The 26,427-nt window shown below is 40.4% G+C and overlaps 1 protein-coding gene across 1 annotated transcript; it reads right to left on the bottom strand.

Annotated features, from left to right (window-relative positions):
- Positions 1–650: 650 nt before the first annotated feature.
- LOC128496032 (RNA exonuclease 1 homolog) lies at positions 651–19,216 on the bottom strand. The gene is made up of 16 exons (XM_053465919.1): positions 19,048–19,216; positions 16,003–17,243; positions 14,326–14,424; positions 11,641–11,839; positions 10,919–11,058; positions 10,486–10,623; positions 9,183–9,294; positions 9,046–9,108; positions 7,775–7,924; positions 7,580–7,693; positions 7,275–7,348; positions 6,417–6,527; positions 6,219–6,334; positions 5,985–6,123; positions 3,442–3,562; positions 651–740 (listed from the first exon to the last, which is right to left on the bottom strand). The coding sequence occupies exons 1-16, from the start codon at positions 19,214–19,216 to the stop codon at positions 652–654; spliced, it is 3,075 nt and encodes a 1,024-aa protein (XP_053321894.1). The 3' UTR covers position 651.
- Between the last annotated feature and the right edge of the window lie 7,211 nt (positions 19,217–26,427).

The raw sequence follows: 26,427 nt of genomic DNA on the forward strand, positions 1-26,427 counted from the left end.
ACCGTATTGGAGACATAGGAATCTGTATTATGATGGTTTTTTTTTTTTTAAAGGAATACAGTGAGGAGAGAGGGTACACACATCCAGAAATCACAAACACAAGCCCACCTAGCCAATGGTGGCGATTTGTTTTTGTTTTTCTTACACAGAAGACTAGATGTAAAGAACAGTATGGCACCCTTCCAAACACATTGAAGACAGACCAGGGTATTTGCTCTCCTTTGCTTGCTCCTTTTGGATAGAGGTGATGAGGGAGAGGATCTTTCCACCATGGATTAACAGAAACTTAACGTAATAATCACTTCTTGCAGCATACCACTACATAGACTTGGGCTCCGTACCAGAACTACTTACACATGAAATGTACATGTACAGCTAAACATTCAAAATTACAAAGTGGGCGTAAAGAGTCACAAACTAAGGCTCCAGTTGTTTTGGACAAGATACAGCATCAATGCAACACTTAAATACTTAAATCCCAAAACCGTAACAAACACTACCCTGTACAAAGAAACAAATTCAGTCAACAAAATAACGTACCCATACATTATATCACTATCTTACATTTGCTTTATACAGACTTTTAAACCACATGAATAGAGACAAGAAATTACAGTGATAGGGCTCTGCATCAACACAATGCTTATTAAGTCATCTTCGGCCTTTGGTGTCTTCTTTTACTTTCCACAACATAAGTTCCATACAAGCTGCAGCATCCTCGCTAGAATCATGCCCGCCAACTAAAACAAAAAGAACAGTTATTTTCATATAATTGCATTTATGTGCATGTTACATGTGTTCGTATTTGAATGTTAAACATGAAAAATGCGACCTATTCAGAGTTTGAAAGAGCTAGCTGTTTCCTATCCATCCAAAGCCTTGGTGGCCCAACAAATTAGTTGCGTGAGTACATCTTGCCAGTCTGACCTGAGAACAGACAGGTGTCTAGCTACTAAAGGAGAATTTGATGACAACTAATAAACAAGTTGTTAGGAGAGTTTGCAAGAGTTGTGGTTGCAATTCTCACTTCTCTATTCATTTCATTATGAAAGGCTAAATCTCACTGATTTTACTATACAGTATACATCATATCCAGCTGTTCTCTTTCTGCAGTAGCAGCTCATTGTGGATGGATCTTATTAATGTTTAGTAAATCAAATAGGTGCATTCACTAAAGGGAAAGTTGACAGAAGTGTTCTGTTTCAGCTCAACCATCACTGTTGCTGCTCCTCTTTTCTAGCTGGAAGCCTGTAGATCCAGAGGGCCTGAAGCAGTTCAGTAATTTTAGCTCTATTACCAACAGTTAAATTAAAAAAATAAAAACAAAACCTGAGACTTTAACGTGGATTCAACTAGGAAGACTGGTTTATTGAAACAAGCCGCAAGTCGTTGTTATGCACTGTATAACGTTACATCCAAAACAAGACAAAATCAAGGTGCTTGGTTTATATTGGCCAAAGGACAAGCCTACATCAGCACACATCACTGGTAACCAATTAGATAGGAGGTATTGAATGTAGGAGCAGATGCTAAATGTCTACTTTTCCTTAGTGAATACAGTGAACTGGTGCAGGCAGTCGGGCTTAACATTTATCCCTGTGCCAACCTGCCTATAGTTCAATGCATTTTCTTGCATTGCCCTATAATAAACTGACCTAAGATTCAGTGAATGGAGAACCTACAGGGTGGCAAATAGTGTAAAAAGCCATGAATAGCGCAGTCCCAAAAATAAGTAGTTGTCGCCTAAAATACACCATGACCTGAAGATTTTTGCATTCTTAACGCTGAATATGAATTAGAGGTGGCCCCTCATCAAATAATCCTTGGTAGGACAAGTAAAGCATAAGGCTAAATAGCTAAACAGGTATGGAGGCCAAAGTCCGTGTTGATAAGGACGCAAAAGGGAAAACTGACTACTCATAACAGGCTCATAAGACTGGCAGACAAGATACTGGCCTAAAACTATTTAGACAGACATTAAATCTTGAGGCAAAAGGCAGCCCTAGTTACATGGATACCAATTACAACTACCCGGTAAGTCTGGCTCAGGGAAATTAATGAAAAGGAAATAGAACACTTAGAGTTTTGCCTTGCTTATCATCTGGCAGCATATAGGGAGATGTAGCTGCTCCTCATAAGCAGGGCAGAAGCTTAAAATATCCCAAACCTTCGCTTACCCTTTCAGTGAAAAAGCATGAGACGTGCCAGAGAATATACTTGTTCCTACCCAATAATGTATGAAAAATTATTTTCCCTAGCTATCCCCAGTTGCACATAGGGAGAGATATCGAGAATACTTTCTTTAGGATGAGGGAAAAATAGGATATGTCTTGGAAATTAAAATGCACCTGACATCGAGAAAAAAAAAACCCAAACATCCTGATGCTAGTCAGGAAACTTTAGGAATCTGGAAGTAGCTAGAAGGAAGAACAAGAAATCTGTGAATGCTGAACCTTCAGAGTAGAGGGAGCCTAAAAAAAATTATAAAAAAAATCATCCTGGAGAAGATTCAGTTAGGGTAATATCTGCAGTCTTAACAGAGGCCCCTCTGCCCTGAAAGCAAGTAGAAAACCTCCAAATCAAACATTTTATGAATCTCAAGGGTCTTCACCATACCTGAGGAAAGACTGGTCAGCCAGTAATTTTCACTCACCTGGTGGACCATGATTTGACGAACAGGAACTGATGCGGTGCATAAAAGACTCTTTAGCAAACACAGAATCTTCTTGCATGATGTTAGGAAGTTTTTGCATGCTACCATGTCAAAGAAATTGTGATCTCAGGCATGGCAGCAGATGAGACTTCTTGTGGTTTATAAACCAGCCCAGATCTTGCATCAATCTGAGGGCTTGGATAATGTGATACAGAAGAATGAGTAAATCTTATGACTGGTAGCAAAAATACTACATCAACATGAAATACAGCGCAGTTTCTAATAGGCCACATGTGCAGCGCCTCGCTGCCCAGAAACAGTGCCTTGCCCTGCATTCATGTCTACACACATACACGCTGGGCTGAGCAAGTGTGCTCAGCCATAACCTAAACTTCAGCCTCTCCCCAGATGCAGGCAGCAAGCAGGGCTGAAGAGCTGCAGCCCTAGGGCTCAGTAGTGGTGCCATGGACCATCCAAGGAGTCCTGAAAGGAAGGCACCTGTAGCTTCCCAGCTACTAACCAAGGGTGGAACAGCAGGAAGGAATGAAAGAATCCTTCTCCTGTCTGAAGAAACAATAAAGGGTAAAAGCTCCTGCCTCATGAAAGGTATAAACACAGGGTAAGAGGAGGTAGTCCAGGGTATACAAGTCTCTTGTTTCTGCCTTTAAAAGAGGGGAGCCGTGCTACTGGGGATAGCAAGGGAAAAAGACTCCATAAACAAGGGACAAGTTTGTAGCGATGTAGAAAAAGGTGCAGGACAAACACCACAAAACATACAGCCACCTTACCATTATCTTGAATGATACGTCTAAGGTAGTCAGCCATTAAATTTCTGAGTGCTTTTTTGTGCGGCAGACCTAATCGATGGGGAAACACTATTGAGGTATCAACAACTGTGTCATGCAGAAGCTGGGAAAAAAAATTAATATTTTCATTAGTGATAAACAGAAACCATAACATTGGCAGTAAACCTACAAAAAAACCACAAAAGGCATTTCAAGATTAAATACAATACCGTATTTGCTCGATTATAAGACGAGGTTTTTTTCAGAGCAAATGCTCTGAAAAATACCCCTCGTCTTATAATCGGGGTCGTCTTCTAATCAGACCTCAAATAGAGGTCTGATTAGGAGACTAAGATCCAGATCCCCCGCACCGCTGCAGGGGACCTGGATCCTCCTGTCGTCGCCCCCCCCCACACACACACACACACACTTACCGGTGCTTCCGGAGGTGAAGTTGGCAGCGGGGGTTTGTATGCGTCCGTCGCAAATACCTTCCCCGACTGTCAGAGATCAGAGTTCAAGAGTTCCTGATCTCTGACAGAAGGACGCATACAAACCCCCGCTGCCAACTCCACCTCCTTCCGGCTGCCGCAGAATGAGACGTCAACCCGCTGCCCCGGCAATACAGCAGGAAATTGGAAGCACCGGTAAGTAAGTAAGTAAGCGTGTGTGTGTGTGTGTGTGCGTGTGCAGGGCATTTCTGGAATGCCTTACACCCCTATATGCCACTCTGGCACTTAGGGGGTTAAAAGGCATATTATGGGGCAGAGTGGCATATAGGGAGGTATAAGGCATTTCAGGAGGCAGAGTGGCGTTAAGGGGGCATTTAATAGTGCACTCTGCCTCCTGAAATGCCTTATACCTCCCTATATGCCACTCTGCCCCATAATATGCCTTTTAACCCCCTAAATGCCAGAGTGGCATATAGGGGTATAAGGCATTTCTGGAGGCAGAGTGCTCTATATAATGCCTTTTAACTCCCTTAATGCCACTCTGCCTCCTGGAATGCCTTATACCTCCCTATATGCCACTCTGCCCCATAATATGCATTTTAACCCCCTAAATGCCAGAATGGGATATAGGGGTATAAGGCATTTCTGGAGGCAGAGTGGCACATAGGGGGTCAAAAGGCATACCATGGGGCACAGTGGCATATAGAGGGTTAAAAGGCATATCATGGGCCACAGTGCCATATTGGTGTCGCAAGCCTGGGGGCAGATGTGCGTAACTGGGGGACAGGTTGGAAAATACAAGAAATAAAAACAAAAAAAATATATTTTTCTCAATCATAGCTTTTATTAAAAAAAATAGTTTACATGAATTAACATTTACTGGTAAAACTTTTTTCCTTTAGGGTCGTCTTATATTCAGGCTTTTTCTTTTTTTCCTAAGTTAATATTCAGATTTTGGGGGGTCGTCTTATAATCAGGGTCGTCTTATAATCGAGCAAATACGGTATATAAAAAGGATTTTGGGCAACAATGTGTGTGACAGGATTAACAAGGAAAAGGAACATCGCGTTAATACAGATTTTAGTTGGTGGCCATTACGCAGCTTTGTAGTCCTTTGGTTGGTCTTAAATATCCAACTTCCTCCAGGTCTGATATCGCTTGAGCAGGAGAAATGAGAAAATTCTGTTTCCCATTAAAAAAAGGTGCTGTTTTTATCTATGCCATGGGGTGAGCAACTCAAGGGCTGCAAACAGGCTAGCGTGAGCATAATCCCAATTAGAAAAACATTGAACTACTTCCAAGGATACACCATTCCTGGGCTCTCTGAAGCTCGAGACCAGGACTGCACAGATCCAGTCCTTCACGTAAACAAAGTTCTGAAATATAACTAGGAAAAAACCACCATGCATATTCAGCTATTAAATTGACCAAACATTCTCATTTTAAACTGAAGATCGAGTGTTGGGGAAAAAAAACGCAGTTTAAGAAGGAGTCTTCATTCACCTTAGTTTTCCAATAACCGGGTCTTTATCTTAAAAGGAACCAATGTGTTCTTTTGATAGGATTGGATATCTGTTCTCATGTTCTAAAATCTTTCAAAATAACACAGCAACAAGGCAAAGCTTCAAGCATTATAACAAATTAAGCATACGGAAGACAGAATATGCTAGTCTTTCCCATATAGGATATTCTGTTGACTATAGATACTTGACCACAGATTCACACCACAAAAATCTACCCAAAATGTAGCTGTAAGAGAGGGCTTCCTGGGTTTGTAGCTCTTCTCAAACGCAACTACAATGCAATGCAACTAGCCATTTCTTATAGACTGATGAGCAATTAAATCCTCGCATTTCAAAAAAAACCTCTCATCAGCCATACTTTTAATCAATAAATTTGAAGACTAAAGATCAATGTTGAAACTGTTACAGCATGTGCCGTTTTGACATTTAGGAAGAGAAGACAAAGAATAATGGGCTGTGTCTAGCAATGTCCAAATATGTTGCCCTCTGCACAAAGCCAAAAATAATGTCCCTGTTATGAATTGTCGTTCTCAAAAAAAAACAAAAACTCCAAATAAGATTAGTTTGATACCTTGAGAGCTAGGAGATCATTCTCTAAACTGTGTCCAATTAAAATGGTATCCGCACTGAACAAGTTGAGCATAACTGCTTGAACATCTCGAATTGATGTTGTAACATTTGCCAAGTTATCTTCTGTAACACCAGAAAACCTATGAAAACATTTTTTTTTTAAACTCTTACTTGGATTAGAATTGGTTCACAATTTTGCTCTGGTTCATAATGTTGAATTAGAATATACACATACCTAGTGTTGTAATCTATAACGTCATTATCTGGCTTCACAAATGTATCATAAACAACTTGTAAGCTGGGATCAACCACAGTGACTCTTGTTAGCTCCAAGCCATGTGTTGTATAGCACTATGAATAGAGAAGACATTTTTAGAGTAAGACGCACGCGTTACCACAAACCAATGTTACAGCTTCTCCCAACAACACATACCATTTCACAGTCTAGAGAAAATACACCAGGATTTCCATCTGATGGCTGCAGTTTTACAAATGTTTTGATAAACCCATCCAGATTGTCCTTTAAACCGTCATGTACGTGAAGCTAGAAGAGAGAAAAAAAAAAGGCTGATTGTACAACTGCAAGAAACCTACTTGAAATTAGACTTGTGCATTCGTATTCTGGCAAACATGAAAAACATGAAGGGTGCGTTTTCGTTCATCCGGAATACCGAAGAAACGGAAATGACGGCAGCAAAACGTAGACAAAGACACAACACAAAGAATCATGTTCATCTTCGTTTACTAATCTCCCTGGTCCATTCTCCATTTAGCCTGCCTTATCTACACAGCATTGCAAGGGTTAACAGGAGCGGAAATCTGTAGGTTTGCACGAGGAGTTAAAAGTCAGTGCGAGCAACCAATTGGTTGATACTAGAGGAGGTCCCTGCCAGCGACCAAACAGACTTGCTCTTATGGATCTTTAACTCCTGACGGCAAAACTCCGCCTGGGGTAGCCATTGGTCTCCCCGCTCAAAGAGTTGAAGGTCCGTATGACCGACGTAATCGCCTCCTGGAGCATTGGCCTCGCCTCCTGGAGCATTGGCCTCGCCAAGCAGAGTTTCACCGTCAGGAGTTAAAGGTTTGTACGAGCGACTATTGGTGGCTGGCGGGGAGCGCCTCTGCCAGAGGCGCTCCCTGCCGGCAACCAATAGAGTGCACTTCATTGGTTGATGGCAGAGGAGGGCCCTTAGAAATTGAAAAGTTAGCAATAGCAGTACTTAAATGTTTACAGCATTTGCATGATCTGGGGATAAAAGTAAAATCTGTAATACTGTGAAAAATGTCTTACCTTAGCCATTTGGCACCCTGGAGATCCCACAGCTGCTTCGCAGCAACTGTAGCGGGTTTCCATCCCACCAGGAACTAAAGTAATTGAAGAAATAAGGTCATTTGGATTGCCATCAATTGCTATGTTACTAAATACAGTACAGTATATTTTTCTTGTATTTTTACTTAGACTATCCCAGTGAGAAATATTCTGTATGTATCGCATTAGAGACACTAGTAACCTGTCACATATCCATGAGAATAGCACAAAAAACCCTCCCACAAAACCAAAAGGACTGAGGTCAAATGGCTTTTTAGTTAGCATACCTCTGTGGCGAAGCACCTTGCCAGAGTGGTACGTGCACTCTTCCTTGCGTACATGCTTTCCTTGTGATGTGACTGAATAGATTTCTCCACATCGACAGCATACTCTTCTTAATGCTGAAGATTATATTTAACATTTTAATAACTTTCACTATTCAGTTTATCCAACGTACCGAAGCAGCCGAAACAATTACTCACCATCACTTCCAATAGTCTTTGTCACTCCATTGTGCAATAAAGCACTGCCCGGTTTCTCTAGATTTGGCCGAGGATAGCCGTTCTCTTTCAACTGCTCATCAGACAGCAGGTAATCTTTCAGGTAATTGTAAAGATTTATCCGAGTGATATCTGAAAAACAATATGGTAACATTTGCACCATGTGACAAGACAATTAAAAATGGAATTCTCATTATAAAATAAAGCAAGCACTACAAATGATACGTGTCATTGCATGACTGCCAGTCTACAGTGCAAAGACTAGTATAGTCATTTAGTAAAGAATTACATAGAACATGACATCAAGGAAGACATGAGCTCTCTTGCATAAAGTTTTATTTAGCAAGTAAAATTATGGGGGGAAAAAATGGAACTCCAATGAGCATATTCAAAGCACTAATAAAATTATATTTTGTAAGTTTTGCAAGCAGGGCTCTGCACCTAATGTATCGGTTTGTCTTAGTCTGTCAATTGTACTCCTCATACCCCTTGAATATACCGTACTTGTCTGAATATAGGCCGCACCCCCCCACCCTTAAAGTCTTTATAGGCCGCACCCCCACTTTAATCAGTGTTTAGTGCAGGCCTGCACAGAGCCCTGCCCTTAACACCTCTAGGATGAACTGGAATGTAGACTGCAAGCCAGACCTGATAGTCAGTTGCCCACATACTTTTTGGTCATATATGGTATTAGCTGACGGCAAGTGTGCTGCACTCTGCGAGGATTCCAAGAGCACTTTGGGCATGCGTGTTTTCTGGCAAGTCACACCCTTAAATGCTTGAATTACATGTTAATTTGATCAAAGTGTTGATGCTTGAAATCTGTTTATGACACTAAGCAACAGGTTAAAGGGCAAGGGTGCACTCAGGTGGTATTGACAAAGGCATACCGACCAGAAAAGAGAATGGTATTCAGTTTAGGTACACACACAGCAAATAACCCCCCATGGAACGCTTGTCAGAAATCTTTACAATGGAAAACAGTTTGGAAATGATAAAGCAGGTAGAAAAACCAGTCCACTAGATGAATGAAAAGCCCATTCTAAATGTATAGATTAAAATCCAATTCTCAACCAGGTTTTCTCCTTTCATGCAGTATTGGGGGTGCACATAGAGGCATTCGCCAAGGTAAGATTTTACTTGCGTGCCAGATTCGTGCATTTGGAGCAGGAAGACGCAGATAATCTAATTTCTGTTTACAGATTTGACAGTGTTACAGTTTGATACAGTTTTAAGATACATCCTATACTCACCACTTCTGTCATCTTGTTTTCTTGACCCAGATGCATTTTCTTTGCTGCTTGACGGCTGGGAACCTACAAGTAAAATTATGAAATTCAATGTCCATAACCATTTTGCCAATAAAAATTTGAAGGTTTATTAGTCCTACCATTCGGAACATTTCGCTGATCCCTTAGCTTTTTAAGGCTGTTAACAGCAATGTTAAGGTACATGTTTTTGCTTCCACAACGGTCATAAATGGATTTTTCTTCATTCAAGGCCTTCAAAAACAAAAAATTACAAGATCACATTACTAATGTTAACTAGGACAATAAAAACCAACCCCCCACCCCAAAAAACCCAAAACATGACTTTCCACATTTTTACACTGTTTCCTTAACCAAGATACATTGTTAATTATTTTTTGTGCACTCATATTTCTTTCATGCACAGATAGTCTATACATCTAAAAATATCAAAGAAAGCTCTAACATTTAGCATGAATAAATTCAAACAATGACCATTCAATTGGTCATAAAACCACAAAGATTCTAGAATAAAAAAAAAACAAAAAAAAAAAAAAAAACTTGCATGCACATTCCCCTTTCAAAACTAGGAATTTTATGTTATTTTGGGACAGCTTAGCGGCCCACCAGCTCAAAATACCCCCTATTTTTATATCTTACAACCCAGGGTACTTCACTAGGAACACTTATACAACCAGTCACCAATCCCTGGCAAAAGGGGGCTGTAGCATTAATTTTTGTTTATTTTTTTTTTCATGAAAAAAGATACTATATACAAAGTTCAGATAAAAAAAATAAAAAAAAATTAAAAAGCATTCACAAGTATGCCAACCTTCTTCATGCACCTGTTGTGTGAGCCACAATCATATCACCCTTATCAGCTTGACAGGGTGATAAGAGTTGTAGTAAAGGTCATCAGCACATTTCTAAAAACAAAATTTATTCACTTATTCTTATTTGGAATTTATTTTATGGATTTTAGTAGCAGGTGGGGGTAGGCAAGGCTGGCTGTGCCAAAATGTATGATCAGACAGATTTTTCAGTGAGCCAGCCAGCCAGCAGATCTAACTTTAGATCAGCTGGCAACCTGTTGGCACAATTTTTCTACTTGTCATTTGTTTTTCAACTTTTTAGGCCATTTTCTTCATGGCAGTTTGGATCATGAAGGTTTTAAAGGGTTAAAGATGAACCCATAAAAATGTTTTACCACTAGCATGAGGCTTAAAGTAAGTTTGGAACAGATTGTGCCAGGTTGCTGCACATTAACCATCTGTATGCATTCTAGCTATGTTAGTGTAGCACAATCTACTAGGCAGAAATGTTATGAAGGTATGTACTTCATTAGTATTTACACAAACAGATCAGTATTCATGTTATTCCTAGGTTAATTAGTGTAAAAAAAAATTTTCTCATCCCAGTTTGTGTCAACTAGAGGTTGATCTTTACCTTATCAAATGCCTCTTGAACAGTTGCAGAATCCTTCAAAAATTCTTCAACAAATGAATTAACATAACGTTGTCTTGTTTCTTGTGGGACTTTACATGCTGTTTCTTGGACAACTGAAGACTTTTTGCGGGAAGAAATCTAGAAAGGTTAACACATTAGCTTTCAACAGAACACAAATCTAATTTAGTACAGCCAAGAAAACAATTTTTTTTTTTTTTTTTTTTTTTTTTTTTTTTACAGAAAAGGCATATGCTTGTCTGACTGATAACCGGGAACAGAGCGCCCTTCCTGAAGACGAAACTCTGCACGCCACTACATAATGGACTCTTACAAGGAGATAGCTACATTGACCGACAAAAGAAGATGCACAGCAGACAAATGGTTAGAAATTCTATATAGATTTAAATCTATTGATGTCAAAGGTTAACGTTACCTTCATTGGTGGTGTTTGCATTGTTCTTTTTGGGGGAACGCAGGATTTTAATGTTGTGGCAATTGTTCCTCCTTGAAAGAACCCGCTAATCTGATTTCTGCCTTGTGCCACTGGCTGCACTTCAACCAGATTAAGATAAACTGGAAAAAAGTAAAATAGCTAGCATGAGCATACATTGTATACTTTTTTTTTTTACACTACATGCTAAACATTACTGTTCCACAAATGCAGCACCTTAGTTTGTCTAAACAAGGACCCTACGTTACGAACCCCAGATTCAATGCTAGAATGTGTAAGGACGTGCATGAAATAAATCGCCAAAGGTAGACTTCACTATACGTTATAAGGAGAAAGGCCTGGGTATTTGTTCTACAAGAAGGTCTGTGCTATAAACCAGTGAGTTTCGCAAGAACTCTCCCTAAATAAAGTATGCATTATGCAGGGCCAGCTGTTTGCACAGGAGACGTTCACAAAGACTGTCCTTTTATAAATGCACAGTAAAGTTTAGCGGTTTAAGGTTTTCATTCGCATTATAAAAAAGTGCTTACATTACTTACTTTTGTTAACCTTACCCACTCTAATAGCATATTGCAAAAGAATCAAAAGGCACATATCACGTCTCCATGGCCACAGTGCACTCTAGCAATTTTTAGACCAGGGTAAAACAGCATCAGTATGTGGCTTAGATTTTAATAATTTAGAATTATTAAAGTTTAGCCTACCCATCTGGCCAAAATTGTGAAAGGCTGGCGATACACATCCTGTAATTTTCTTCTGTGTTGATGCAACAAACGCCTGACCACTTTTAACTGCGGCAGTTATCTGCACAGCTTTTTGCTGAACATGAAGTATTCTGCCCTGAGGTATTTGCTGCGGAGCAGGACCACGATAAGGAACAAGAATAGAGCCGCTTGATTTGACCTAGATGGAAGAACAAACACCTTCAAGGAAAACAACCATTTCTCAGGTTTTTTTATTTTAAACACAATTATTCCTGCAATTCATCATTTACCATTCCTTACAATACAGAGGAGGACACAGTAGAATCATTTGAAGTAGGGCTGCAACAACTAATCGATAATAATCGATAATGAAATTCGTTGGCAACGAATTTCATTATCGATTAGTTGAATCGATTATTAAATGAGGGTTTTTTCAGAGCAAACGCTCTGAAAAATCCCCCTCATTATATAATCCGTTTAGTCTGACTCACCGTCTCACAGCAGCAGCTCCTACTTACTCCCCCTCCCTGTAATCACTGTGACAACTGGCCCCGCCCCTTCCTTCTCCAGGCCAGAACCACATGGCTGTGACACTCATCTAACTGTAAGTATATGTGTATATATGTATGTTTATATATATATATATATATATATATATATATATATATATATATATATATATTTGGGCTACTGAAAGTTAGGGGAGGTGGGGGTTAATTTAGGGGCAGTTATGGTTAGTGGGGTGTTTAGGGTTAATTTAGGGGCAGTTAGGATTAATTTAGGGGCAGTTATGTTAATAGGGTGTTTAGGGTTAGTTTAGGAGCAGCTGTGGTTAATGGGGTGTTTGGGGTTAATTTGAGGCAGTTGTGGTTAATGGTGTGTTTAGGGTTAATTTAGGGGATGCTGTGGTTGATGGGGTCTTTAGGGTTAATTTAGGGGATGCTGTGGTTAAGGAGGTGTTAAGGGTTAATTTAGGGGCAGTTATGGTTAATGGGGAGTTTAGGGTTAATTTAGGGGAATCTAAATCCTGGGGGCAGTGAAGTGACATATCTGGGGGTATAAGGCATATACAGTATATAAGGCATATGTGGGGAGGGCAGTGTGGCATGTCTGGGGAGGACGGAGTGGTGTATCAGGGTGTATAAGGCATATCTGGGGGTAGAGAAGTGGCATGTCTGGGAGGCAGGGTGGCATGTCTGGGGAGGATGGAGTGGGGTATCAGGGGATATAAGGCATATCAGGCACAGTGGCAGATGTGGGAGGCAGCGTGGAGTGGCAGATGTGGGAGGCAGCGTGGAGTGGCAGATGTGGGAGGCATTGTGGAGTGGCAGATGTGGGAGGCAGCATGGCGTGGCATATGTGGGGAGGGCAGGGTGGCATATGTGGGGAGGATGGAGTGGTGTTTCAGGGGGTATAAGGCGTATCAGGCACAGTGGCATGTGGGGGGTAGAGTGGAGTGGCAGATGTGGGAGGCAGCGTGGCAGATGTGGGAGGCAGCGTGGAGTGGCAGATGTGGGAGGCAGCGTGGAGTGGCAGATGTGGGAGGCAGCGTGGAGTGGCAGATGTGGGAGGCAGCGTGGAGTGCTGTGGTAGGCAGCGTGGCATATGTGGGGGGGGGCAGCATGGCATGTCTGGGAGGCAGCGTAGCAAGCCTGGGCTCAAATGTGCATATATTGGGGGGCTGGTTGGGAAATAAAGACAAGAAATGTATTATCAAAGTTTTTTTATTCTGCTGTTTGTATTTAACATCATTTGTTTAGTAAATTATTTTAAATAAATGAAAAATTTACATTCATTTTTTTTATCCGATTAATCGAAAAAATAATCGGCCAACTAATCGATTATTAAAATAATCGTTAGTTGCAGCCCTAATTTGAAGCCATTTATTTTAACATATACCGTACATCTCCTTTGTGTTTTGAATCCCTCTTGGGGAGAGGGGGACTGAAAAGAACGTTATAATGGGAGTAGTTGAAACATTTTTCTTGCTATGTGCATCAGGTTGTACCATTACGGTGACAATACCACTAAATAACGAATAGTAAAGCATTCCGAGTAATTTAAAGCACTAAAGTCTATAATAAAGCCTCCTATTGCGGACACTGTCTCAACTCATATCATACACATAAATTAGAAGAAAAAATGATTAAGTACACAATAGTTAAGTTTAGCGTTAGAGAAAAGTTGTGTTTGGCGCCAGACCTGCATGCCATCATTGACGTCAGTCATTGATATTTTGGATGACGTTACTTGCTCAAACATAGGTAAATTAAAGGGCCAGATAGTCACTAAACCACATTTATTTTAACATTTAATTTTTAGTTAAGCTGGGGCCAGTGAACAAAGTTTTGCCATGCAAAAATCCCACCTATGCATGTAATCTTTTCCTGTTGCCCAGCTACATGCCTTGCTAATGATGGTCACCTGAAGTCATCTTCTACGCAATGTGCATGGATGGGCACAAAACATTATTTCATTGCTTTATTCTCCTCACTACAACAGCTTTTTAAGGCGTCATTTTGACACATTTTGACGCATTTTGCTTGAGCAGAGAAAGTCACCCAAATATGACATGACAGCCTAAAAGGGGTCACCCTCCTTATCTATACTGAATGCTTGAAAGGATTTTCCATGGGACTCCCTTTAAACTCAATCCGAGTACCTCCTGTAATTTTTTATCCTTACATCACATTTTGCAGATGGATGGGCAACTCTTTTCTTCTGAACAGGAGCATCACTTGCTTTTGCGTCCGGTATGTCCATCTCTGACTGATCTTGTGAACTCTGAAGGAGCTAAAGGACAGACAGAGTAACATGAATCTTCATTATCTATGAATACATACATAATAACCTAAAGACACAGTGATGCGAAGATCTGCAGTGTGATGAGAGGGATAGTCGATTCACTTGTTGTGGACCACATGCTTAATTTTTGTACAACCTGCTTTACTTAATGTGAAGTTAAACTGTTGCACTTAAGTTAATTTTAAAGAGGCAGATTAAAACAATACATTAGGTAAAGAAGTAACTAGAGGCATTTAAGTGCATGTGATGGCCAGAATGTCCATTTAATCCTTTTTATATTCTGAGTAAAGGTTACGACATGTAGGCCTACCAATTACCTTTCGAACTGACCAAGAACATTTTTAAACAGAATTAAGCTTACCGTATTTGCTCGATTATAAGACGAGGTTTTTTCCAGAGCAAATGCTCTGAAAAATACCCCTTGTCTTATAATCGGGGTCGTCTTCTAATCAGACCCCAAAAAAATGCTGGCGCCATGCTGCTTACCGGTCGCGAGCAGCGTCTCTTCTGTTAGAAGCAGGGCAGGAAGCTTGCAGCGTCCTCACAGAACTCTATCTCCCCCCTCCCTCCTCTGAGGGCGGGGCCAGAGAAGTTGCTACAGCCGGTCCCCTGCAGAAGTCTGCGAGCGGGAGATCTGCAGTTCAGGTGAGGGGGTGGGGGAGGGTTTTTGAGTATGTGTGAAGTGTGTGTGATTAAGGGAATGAATGAGTATTTAAATGTTTGTGAATGAGTGTGAGTGTGTGTGTGATAGCATGGATGTGTAAGGGGGGTGGGGGTTGTAGCATGGCATATGGAGGCTGTAATCCCACTGCTATCATCCCCAGGTTCCAGCATGTACTGGCTGCCTTGGCTTGATAGGAGTGTGATTGCTGTTAGCAGTTTGATATATATATATATATATATATCAAACTGCTAACAGCAATCACACTCCTATCAAGCCAAGGCAGCCAGTACATGCTGGGTTAAAAGGCATATCATGGGGCTGAGTGGCATATAGGGGGTTAAAATGCATTTCTGGACCTCCAGAAATGCATTTTAACCCCCTATATGCCACTCAGCCCCATGATATGCCTATATACCTCCAGAAATGCTTTATACCCCCCTATATGCCACTCAGCCGCATGATATGCCTTTTAACCCCCTATATGCCAGAGTGGCATACAGGGGTATAAGGCATATCATGGGGCAGAGTGGCAAATAGGGGGGTATAAAGCATTTCTGGGGGCAGAGTGGCATAACTGGGGGGGGCAGGTTGGCAAATAAAAGGAAATTTAAAAAATATATTTTTCTCAATCATAGCTTTTATTAAACATGAAAATAATTTACATTAATTAATATTTACTGGTAAAACTTTTTCCCTATAGGGTAGTCTTATATTCAGGCTTTTTGTTTTTTTCCTAAATTAATATTTTGATTTTGGGGGGTCGTCTTATAATCGGGGTCGTCTTATAATCGAGCAAATACGGTATATCCAAACTGCAAAACAGTGAATATGGCTATCTTCCGTGGTAGACTTATTGTCTGTAGGATTTCACACACAAATTTTTTTTTTTTTACCTGCTTGGTATCTTTGTTTAATTCTCTCTCTGTGAATTCATTGAAAATTCTCAGACACTCCTCCATAGGATCCTCGGAATCAGAAAGGTCAGTGTCACTGTCCGTGTCTTCCGCCTCAGATGATGAATCCAAAACTATGACATCATTTACTTTTTCTAAAGGCTCTACAATCGGCTTGTGTTCCTGATCACCAATGCCATTTTCTAATTGTGTTACCAGAACATTTTCCTCCAATGCAGATACGTCTGCTGGCACAGTAATATCACTTTCCAAGTCTTGTAGACCATCAAGAAAGCATTGGCTCTGGGTTAAAGAATCTTCTCGGGGTGAGTATTTAACCTCATATTTCGGAACAGTAATTGTATCTTCCAACAGTGTTTCAGCCAGAATACTTTGATTGCAGTTTAATGGACTATAGTTTTTTACTTCACTTTGTTCTGGCACGAATGCTTCCTCTATGGTCGTGATAACATCTGATACAATTAGGTCATCATTTTTCAAATCAATTATTTGATCTACAGCACTAACCAGACCCTCTCTTGAAAGGTCAGCTACAGATGTTGGTTCTAATGCAGAACTCACAGACTCTGCTTTTTCTACTGGAGAAACATGTTCTGTTTTTTCCATAGATATATGTTCAGATGCTGCATTATCTACACTTTCCATAACGTCATCAGGCGAGGGTGCAGCTTTTTCTTCACTGGCATGAAATCTATTTGGTCTGTGCTTCTTCACAACTTGCTGCAGAGGTGGGGCATCGATAATTAGCACATCATCATCATCAGATTCTTGGAGTTTTATTTCCAGCCTTATTGGGGACACATCTCTGGGTTTCTTTTGAGGAAGGTGTTCAATCTCCTCCCCAGAATTCGAACGCTTTGATTTAGGCGTTTCACCTTCTTTTGTAGACCCCAAAAGACCTGCAGAATAATTAAGGAGTGGGTCATACTCTAAATCTGTGGCAGGACAGCGCCTGTCAATCACATATTTCTTACTACGTGGGGAATTTATGTTTTTATTTGAAGTTATGGCTGTAGTCACACTAGTTTTTCTTATAATCGGAGTGTGTTCTTCCTCAATGGCCAATATATTGCAATTACTATCGACTTTGGGTGCTTGGTGTTTCGTTGGGGAGTGTGTCACATTTCTGTATAGTAACAGCTTCTTCTGCTTCTCTTCTACTTCATTCTTTACTGCCTCAATAGCTTTGTTGAGTCTCTCAAGCTCCTGAATGCTTTTACCTAGAATTGAAAAGAAGCTTAGCCAGTCACCTTAGGTAAGCCGTCTACTATGCAGCTCAACAGAATCTTCTTACATTCTAACACGTACCCCTAAGTATGTGCGCATTACATTCAATTAGTCCTTCAAAGCAAAGTAAAACATTGATAAATTACCGTAATTCAACTGAGCAAAGTCCACATTGTAAAATATATTACAGAAAGCCCTAAGCATCTAATACCAGTCATGTTTCCCACTACATTGACATTTTATGTTCTTTAACAAAAGGGAAGAAAAAAAAAAAACGCTTTAGTCTTGGGGCTTCAGCTGACAAATCTAACATTTAGGTGACCTACCACATCTGATATACGGCAGGGAACGTTTATAGCCATAATTGTATTTAAAGGTTCTTCAACAGTAACAGTTTGGGAGTCATTGTTATTTGGCACTGGGTGGTGTAAATCCTTATGATGGCTGCAGACATCAATAGGAGCGATTTCTGTGAACGCAAACTGGGGCTTAACAACGCTTGAGCCCCCAATGTATGGGGGGGGGTTAAAGGTAAGACGCAGCTATCATGTGTTAGTCTACATGTAAAGGCTGGAGTCTTACAAAAAGCACGTAAAGAAAGGAAGCCATCAGTTGCAACATATGTACATTCTACATAACCCATATGCAGACTAGAAATTTAGTCCACATGACAGTTTAACAGCGTTTGCTTCGAAAAAGCCTTGCTTTTGCACCAATCAATTGACAAAAACCAACTATCTTATTAGCCATAACGACACAGGGGATACAAAAGATCACTTGCACCCTTGTGTCAGCAAGAAAACAGATAAAAAATGAAAAGCCATCTATTAGGGCATTATATGCAAGGAGCGGTAAAAAAAAAAACCCTGTAGATTTAGCCAACTCTGCAATATTCACAGAGGGCTTTAGATGACTAGGAAAAAGCTTAAACGCAGAATCACACTGACATTGAGGCAGAAGCGCAATAGCCAATCATACTTTAGATTAGCAAACCATCTACAAATCAGACCACTCCATGTCAGGGCTTAACTAGGGACTAGGTGGCCAGTTTAAGTGCAGTGGCAGCCAAATGACAAGTGTACATGCAGAAAGATACACAGGGATATACATTATGTTTTATACTCATGCCACATGCAGCCATAAATAGCCAGTCTGTGACCACACACTGTAGCAGCTGATATAGGGTGCTGTGGGGAGCAGCCCATCAGGCATTTGCCCAGTGTGCCAGATGGCAAATCCATAGCATTCATTCACTAATGGATTGTTACCATGAGAACGATTACGTCGGCTTCCTAACTTCACTATAATAAGGCCAGGCACTGGCAGGGTTATTCATCAAGAACATCGGAGCTGGCATTGTACAATGCATAATTCAATCAGCATGGTGTAGGGAACGCTCACCTATTTAACTACACATTATACAGGGCCAGCCAAGCTCTTCCTGCCCTTTTTAATGTATTGCTACCTCAAGAGGCATCATTCTCCTGTCCGCTCTCCCTATAAATTAATAACCCCTATGAGTGGGTGCTCTCTCTTAACTACAAAATGCAATAGGGTAGCATAAAGTATGTCTCAAAAACTAAAGTGGATTGTGAATAGAATGCCCACATACACATGCTTAGTGAGGACGCAAAATACGCCAAAACTCAAATAAAAAGTTATTTTGTAATGTATGCATAAGTATTAAATATAAACAACGACATTCTATATTTATGAAGGCCGGAATGAAAGTAGTGGTGAACTCTGGATGCTAAAAGCCCGACATCATGTAGCTAGTCTTGCCTCTAGACCCCTTACCGAGGGCTTCCTTATCACCCCCTGCGGCAGCAGAGTTCTTTTCGCTAGCCCCCTCGCTTCCCCCTTCAGGAGGTACATGCCGGAACTGGCAGTGGGGTCTTTGGCAGCCCCCGGGCCGGAGCCAGAAGGGGCATGGCAACTGCTGGAAGTAGCCGGCTGGGCGCAGCATCTTTCCATACAGCTCAAACCGCAACACCACAACCTCTCCCGCCAAAACGCGGAACCAAATATGGATGGGCGGAGCCATGTTTATAGCTGCGTCATTCGAGGCTAGTCCAATCAGAAGAAGCTTTTCCAAAGGGGGCCGCGTTTTGAGAAGTTGTTTGGCCCTAACCCCTAATTCACCATTTAGGCGCGCAAATAACTACCACGTCTACTACAGGCCTAGAGCACACGGTTGTGTGTTTTGAGTGAATATAGTTAAATGCTTGCCTATAATGGCGCAGTCCAAGTATACACTAAGACAACGTTTACCGCAAAACCACATTTACCTCAGTGACACCCAACGTTATGTAATAAGGTAAGGAAACCATTTCCATGGCATTTTCCTTTAAATATAAATATGGCAGCGCTACCTTCCCCCTGTTTTGTTGCACTGCCACATGAATTAGGAAGTCTTTATTTTTACTTATATGAAATGCTTTATTTAAATAAATAATTTCTATTTTGTGGCTTTTATATTCTGGGGCATCTATGGGAAAATACAAGCGCGCTGTCTATGGCAGTAAGGCAGCCTTATATCAACATTGCCGTTGGGAGCGATTGCTGCCTCTCTCTGCTGCTGGGGAGACGGGTAGTGATTAGAGTCAAAGAGGACAGCGGGCGAGTACCAGAACATTTCTATTATTTATTTATTTTTCTTGATCACTCTATTATGAAGTGATAAGCACTTTTTGACTCTAACATTTTTCATTTCTTTATTTTTTTGGCCTACTAAGCGATGGTTTATCTGTATACATGAAAAAAAGCCCCATCTATCCTAAAACAATATATTGTTTTTACTTACTGTACATCTGTATTTCATCATCTTCTTCTCATTATGTTTCACTGAATTGTTGTGAGAGGATCTGGTTTTATGTATTTTATATTTGGGATGATATTAGGTGCTGTTCTAAAATGACATACACAACAAGTTGATAACGTAACACTGTCCATAATAACATATGACTTATTTGTTTTGTAAATATTTATAAGGATATAATTTTGCAAAACATTGTTAACATTGACTTAAAAGTACTTAAATTACTTGTTTAATACATAATCGAGTATACAAGTAGATAGCGAGTAAAGATTCCATGAATTTGTACAAATACAGGTTTAAGAACTAGGAAATGATCCATAAAATTATTCAAATAATATACAGCATTTAAATGATTTTTAATGGTTTTGATCTGATACTACCTGTTTAATATGCAAATCGTTGTTTCTGCCCCATTCCTTTAACCTATGCCAGTAGTCACATTTGATCAAGGAGTGGAAATGAGTTCAGAAGCAGTCTCTTTGCATGCAATACAGTTGCAGACTTCATAGATTCGGAATGAAGCAAAAGCAGATGCCACCATGCAGGCTGCACCCATTACATACCACCAGTTGAAGTTACCAAGACAAAATCCTTTTGTGATACTATAAAATCCAAAGGACACCATTGCAATGAGAGAGATTATCTGAACACAGACAGGAGGCCCTTTGCTGATGCTGTTCATTCTTCCAACTTGGAATGATGACTTTCCTTTGTATACCTCTTAAAGTCTTTTGCGCACTGCCAGAAGACACTTTGCATTGGTAAACTTAATGTTTCGGCTGCTCTGCAAGGTCAAGCATTATCAACAAATCTCAGAACAAGAATATATAGCTGAGGGGTGTAGATTGGGTGGGTGTGTAATTGCTATATTTTTTCAGGAGCTGTAGCAGGATAGTCTTCTTATCCTAGGTAATCCACTCCGTAAAATAGTGTAATTAATAGCGCACGGCTTTTTAGAAAATAAACACACTGAGGGCTTCATAAAGCAAAGCCACCTAAAGTGATTTGCTTCTGTAAAATACAACACAATTGCCTAAGTCAATATCGGGGACCAAGGGGTCTGTCCTTGTTCTTGATGCATTATCCAATGGTCTGCCATTGGATGAAATGTTAAGATGTGTAGGAGGTGAGTAATGGCTTCCCCAGCCAGTTCACCTACATTTGCTTGCCTTCATCATTGGTCATCTATCTTAAACCCTTTCATAACAATGGTGTTCCCTTCTTAGTGACAGGAGCTGTTTTAACCATATGGTTAACTATTAATCATTTTTTTGTGGTTAGTGCACCTGCACACCATATATATATATATATTTTATTACTACTATAATATGTGTTGTCCAAAACTTCGTATAAGTAATAAAATAAAAAGTAAAAGCACCTTTTTAGCACTTTACATGGGGTTAGGCGCTGCTACAGAAGTAAAGCACAATTCATGTTCAGTAACATCCCCCAATTGCAGCAACATACTACATACCGGTACATTGATTTTTGTTTTGGAGGGCCAAAATGCTCCATTATCTGGTACGTATTTTTTTTTTCTAAACTCTTAGTGTAGATGTGTCTTTTTTAATTTTATTTTTTTAATGGGAGCTGTATGAGGTGTTTGGACATATTCTAATTTTACTTTTATTTCCCTGTTGGTGCAAATGATTTAGCAGACACTATTGCATCCCAGGTCATTTGGCAACTTCCTTAAGTATGTAATGGTATAACCTAATGTCACAAATGGGTTAAGGTATTAGAAAAGTCTTACTTAGTTTTACAAGAAAATTGCTTTTAGTAAGATTGTATTCTTTAATACCTGCTTTACTTAATTTGTAATTCAGATTTGGTCAGCTAATGCTATTTAAGACAAGCCTCATGATAATGCAATTATATAAATGACACACACCTTCTAATTAAATGTATATTCACTCTCCCCCAAATGGTAATTGGGAAAATAAGTCTTTAAATGGCTACTGAAGGTACGTATGTTTACCCTAATGTAGGGTATGTTTGTGATGAATTTAAAAAATATAATATAAATACAGAAAACAAGGCATTACTTCTATATAAATAATAGCCTCACTGTGCCATCTTGGTACTGATAAGCTGTTTGGGGGCACTGACAAGCTGGGGGCAAAGATGGCACAAACAGGTTTGGAGGTTAGGATTGCACTTCTTCTGTGGCAAAGGCACTCACAAACTGTTAAGGGGCAAATGTGGCACTGATAAGCTATTTGGGGGCACTGATAAGCTGGAGGCAATCTTTGCTTCAAACAGCTATTCTGTGCCGCCATGGCCCCCAAACAACTTGCCTGTGCCTTCTTTGCCCTTGCCCCCTTAATAAATACTTGTACATATGTGAACACACACAAATTTCAGACTCATACTCATTAACACATTCATTCCAACACACACTACATCTCACCCCACTTACGCATCCATGCTCATACACTCACATAGAAATCCATGCATACATACATGTCCCTTCCCCCTGCCCCTGCTTACCTCACACCTCTCCAGCAGCTTTCTCCCAGACTTCTCACATGCTGTGCGACCAGCCTCGGTTTCACAGTGGGGTCAAATTAAGTAACGTCACCCTGATATGTTCCTGTCTCCCTGTGCCGGTTTAAAATAGTTTAGAAAGGGCCCTTCTGATGTGGAACGATGGGAAGAAAAAAAGTATAGAGAAGGCTTGGAACGGCTCATGATCCGAAGCATCCCACATCATCTGTAAAAACATCAGCAAAGTTGGGACGGCCCTTCAGTTTACAGATGGACCATGACCCAAAAAATGGTGAGACACCACCCCAGGAGTTTTTTAAGGCAAAAAGGCTGAAAGACCCACAAACAACTGAAGACTGCTGCAATAAAGGCCTGGCAAAGCACCACAAAGGAGGAAACCCAGGGTTTGGTGATGTCCATGTATTCCAGACTTCAAGCATTCTGCAAAGTATTGAAAATTAACATTTTTTTGTACCCTTCGTGACAATGGCCGTTTTAACATTTCTGCGCTGCTTGTGTTTAGCTGTAATTTTCTTCTTTCCCGTTTACTGAACCCACACACATTAGATATTGTTTTTTTTCAGGACAAGAAGGGCTTTCTTTAGATGACATTGTTTTGATTGTATCATATTATTTACTACTAAAAAAAGTATAAAATATGGTGAAAAATTTAGAAAAAATGACTGTTTCTAACTTTTAGTTGAAAAATCTTTTACTCATCTATAAAAGGTAATGAAAAAACCTGCTAAATAGATTCTACTATTTGTCCTGAGTTTAGAAATACCCAATGTTTTTATGTTTTTTTGCTTTTTTCTACCCATTATGGGGCAATAAGTACAGGTAGCGTTTAGCTATTTCAAAGCCATTTTTTCCAAATCTGGTAATTCTTCCCCCCATGTGCCATTTCGGGTATCTTTGAACCCGGCCAATGCAATTTACCCCATCAAGTCATATATTTTTGAAAACTAGACAGCCCAGGGTATTTCAAATGCTAGTATTTTAACTCTTTCCATGCACCATATCTACCACCAGTCTTTGTCAAACTTTGTGGTAGTCATTTTTTTGCATTTGTTTTGTCACACACATTTTACTTCAGGTATGAATTAAAATGTTCTCGTTTATGTCACTATCACAAAACACCCCAATATGTGTTCAGTAACATCTCCTGAGCGCAGCGATACCCCACATGAATGATTTTGCCTGGCTGTTTGGGGGCAAAAGGGCCACATTTGGGGCATGCGCATTTTTCAATGTTGAACTTTGGCATTTGGGGATCCACTGCCCATGCCTTATTTGGTACATCTTTGAGCCGGGCCATTTCAGTGTGCCCAATAAACCCATATATTTTTGAAAACTAGACACCCCAGGGTATTTCAAATGCTAGTATTTTAACTCTTTCCATGCACCATATCTACCACCAGTCTTTGTCAAACTTTGTGGTAGTCATTTTTTTGCATTTGGTTTTCCACACACATTTTACTTCAGGTATGAATAAACAGGTTCTGGTATATGTCACTATGACAAAACACCCCAATATGTGTTCAGCAACATCTCCTGAGTACAGCGATACCTCACATGAATGATTTTGCCTGGCTGTTTGGGGCCAAAAGGGCCACATTTGGGGCATGCGCATTTTTCAATGTTGAACTTTGGCATTTGGGGATCCACTGCCCATGCCCTATTTGGTACATCTTTGAGCCGGGCCATTTCAGTGTGCCCAACAAAACCATATATTTTTCAAAACTAGACACCACAGGGTATTTTAAATGCTGGTATTTTAACTCTTTGCATGCACACATTTTACCACCAGCATTTTTTCAAAGTTTGCAGTAGTATTTTTGTGTGTGTATTTTTCCCACACACACCTACTTTATGTATGAATTTACAGCTCCTGGTATATGCCGCTATCACACGACACCCCGTAATGTGTTCAGCAACATCTCCTGAGCGCAGTGATACCCCACATGCATGGGTGTGTCATTTTTGTGGGAACTAAAAGGCCACATTTGGTACGTGTGCATTTTTCTAATTGGAAATTAGATGTGTGGCCATCCTTCCCCCCCGTGTTAATTGGGACGTTGTTGAACCTGGCCAATTCAATTTACCCCATCAAATCATACCTTTTTTAAAAGTAGACACCCCACGGGCATTTAATATGCCAGTATTTTAACTCTTTCCATGCGAGAATTGTTTTAAGCTAATATGCTAATTTTAGGACTTGCTCACAAAAATATATTTTATATATATATATCGTATTTGCTCGATTATAAGACGACCCTGATTATAAGACGACCCCCCAAAATCTGAATATTAACTTAGGAAAAAAAGAAAAAGCCTGAATATAAGACGACCCTAAAGGAAAAAAGTTTTACCAGTAAATGTTAGTTCATGTAAACTATTTTTTTTAATAAAAGCTATGTTTGAGAAAAATATTTTTTTTTTGTTTTTATTTCTTGTATTTTCCAACCTGTCCCCCAGTTACGCACATCTGCCCCCAGGCTTGCCACACCAATATGGCACTGTGGCCCATGATATGCCTTTTAACCCTCTATATGCCACTGTGCCCCATGGTATGCCTTTTGACCCCCTATGTGCCACTCTGCCTCCAGAAATGCCTTATAACCCTATATCCCATTCTGGCATTTAGGGGGTTAAAATGCATATTATGGGGCAGAGTGGCATATAGGGAGGTATAAGGCATTCCAGGAGGCAGAGTGGCATTAAGGGAGTTAAAAGGCATTGTATAGAGCACTCTGCCTCCAGAAATGCCTTATACCCCTATATGCCACTCTGGCATTTAGGGGGTTAAAAGGCATATTATGGGGCAGAGTGGCATATAGGGAGGTATAAGGCATTTCAGGAGGCAGAGTGCTCTATTAAATGCCCCCTTAACGCCACTCTGCCTCCTGAAATGCCTTATACCTCCCTATATGCCACTCTGCCCCATAATATGCCTTTTAACCCCCTAAGTGCCAGAGTGGCATATAGGGGTATAAGGCATTCCAGAAATGCCCTACACACACACACACACACACACACACACACACACACACACACACACACACACACACACACACACACACACACTTACTTACTGGTGCTTCCAATTTCCTGCTGTATTGCCGGGGCAGCGGGTTGACGTCTCATTCCGCGGCAGCCGGAAGGAGGTGGAGTTGGGAGCGGGGGTTTGTATGCGTCCGTCGCAAATACCTTCCCCGGCTGTCAGAGATCAGAGTTCCCCGCACCGGTGCGGGGAACTCTGATTTCTGACAGTCGGGGAAGGTATTTGCGACGGACGCATACAAACCCCCGCTGCCAACTTCACCTCCGGAAGCACCGGTAAGTGTGTGGTGGGGGGGGGCGACGACAGGAGGATCCAGGTCCCCTGCAGCGGTGCGGGGGATCTGGATCTAAGTCTCCTAATCAGACCTCTATTTGAGGTCTGATTAGAAGACGACCCCGATTAGAAGACGAGGGGTATTTTTCAGAGCATTTGCTCTGAAAAAAACCTCGTCTTATAATCGAGCAAATACGGTATATATATATATTTAATTTTTTTTTGTCTTTTTTAAAAAAAAATTTAACATTTTTTTTCAACTTGGAGGTTCCCCTGATAGTGACATCAGTGGGAAATGATTTTTACATTTTACTATTTTTTTTTCTATTTTTTACTAATTTTATTTTATTTTTTAATTTATTTTTACTAATCACACTGTGATTAGAAAGCTGGGCTCCATTGACTTGCATGGTGAATGCAGTACCTGTATTCAACCTGCAAGTGGAGCCAAAGTTCTCTAGATGGTCTGGACCATCTAGCGAAATTTTAGAATTTGTTGGTTCCTGTTACAGGGCAGCGGCCATCTTGCTTGATG

This window comes from Spea bombifrons, chromosome 1, assembly GCF_027358695.1.
Source record: "Spea bombifrons isolate aSpeBom1 chromosome 1, aSpeBom1.2.pri, whole genome shotgun sequence".
In the NCBI taxonomy this organism is placed as follows: Eukaryota; Metazoa; Chordata; class Amphibia; order Anura; family Pelobatidae; genus Spea; species Spea bombifrons.

What these genes read in the sequence shown, in the direction of transcription:
- LOC128496032 (XM_053465919.1), bottom strand. Translation starts at nt 19,216, where the DNA reads ATGCTGCGCCCAGCCGGCTACTTCCAGCAGTTGCCATGCCCCTTCTGG. An exon ending in TAAACAAAGATACCAAGCAG is followed by an intron (nt 14,425 to 16,002) that starts GTAAAAAAAAAA and finishes TAGCTCCTTCAG; the next exon opens with AGTTCACAAGATCAGTCAGA. An exon ending in ACGTATCATTCAAGATAATG is followed by an intron (nt 741 to 3,441) that starts GTAAGGTGGCTG and finishes TTTTTGTTTTAG; the next exon opens with TTGGCGGGCATGATTCTAGC.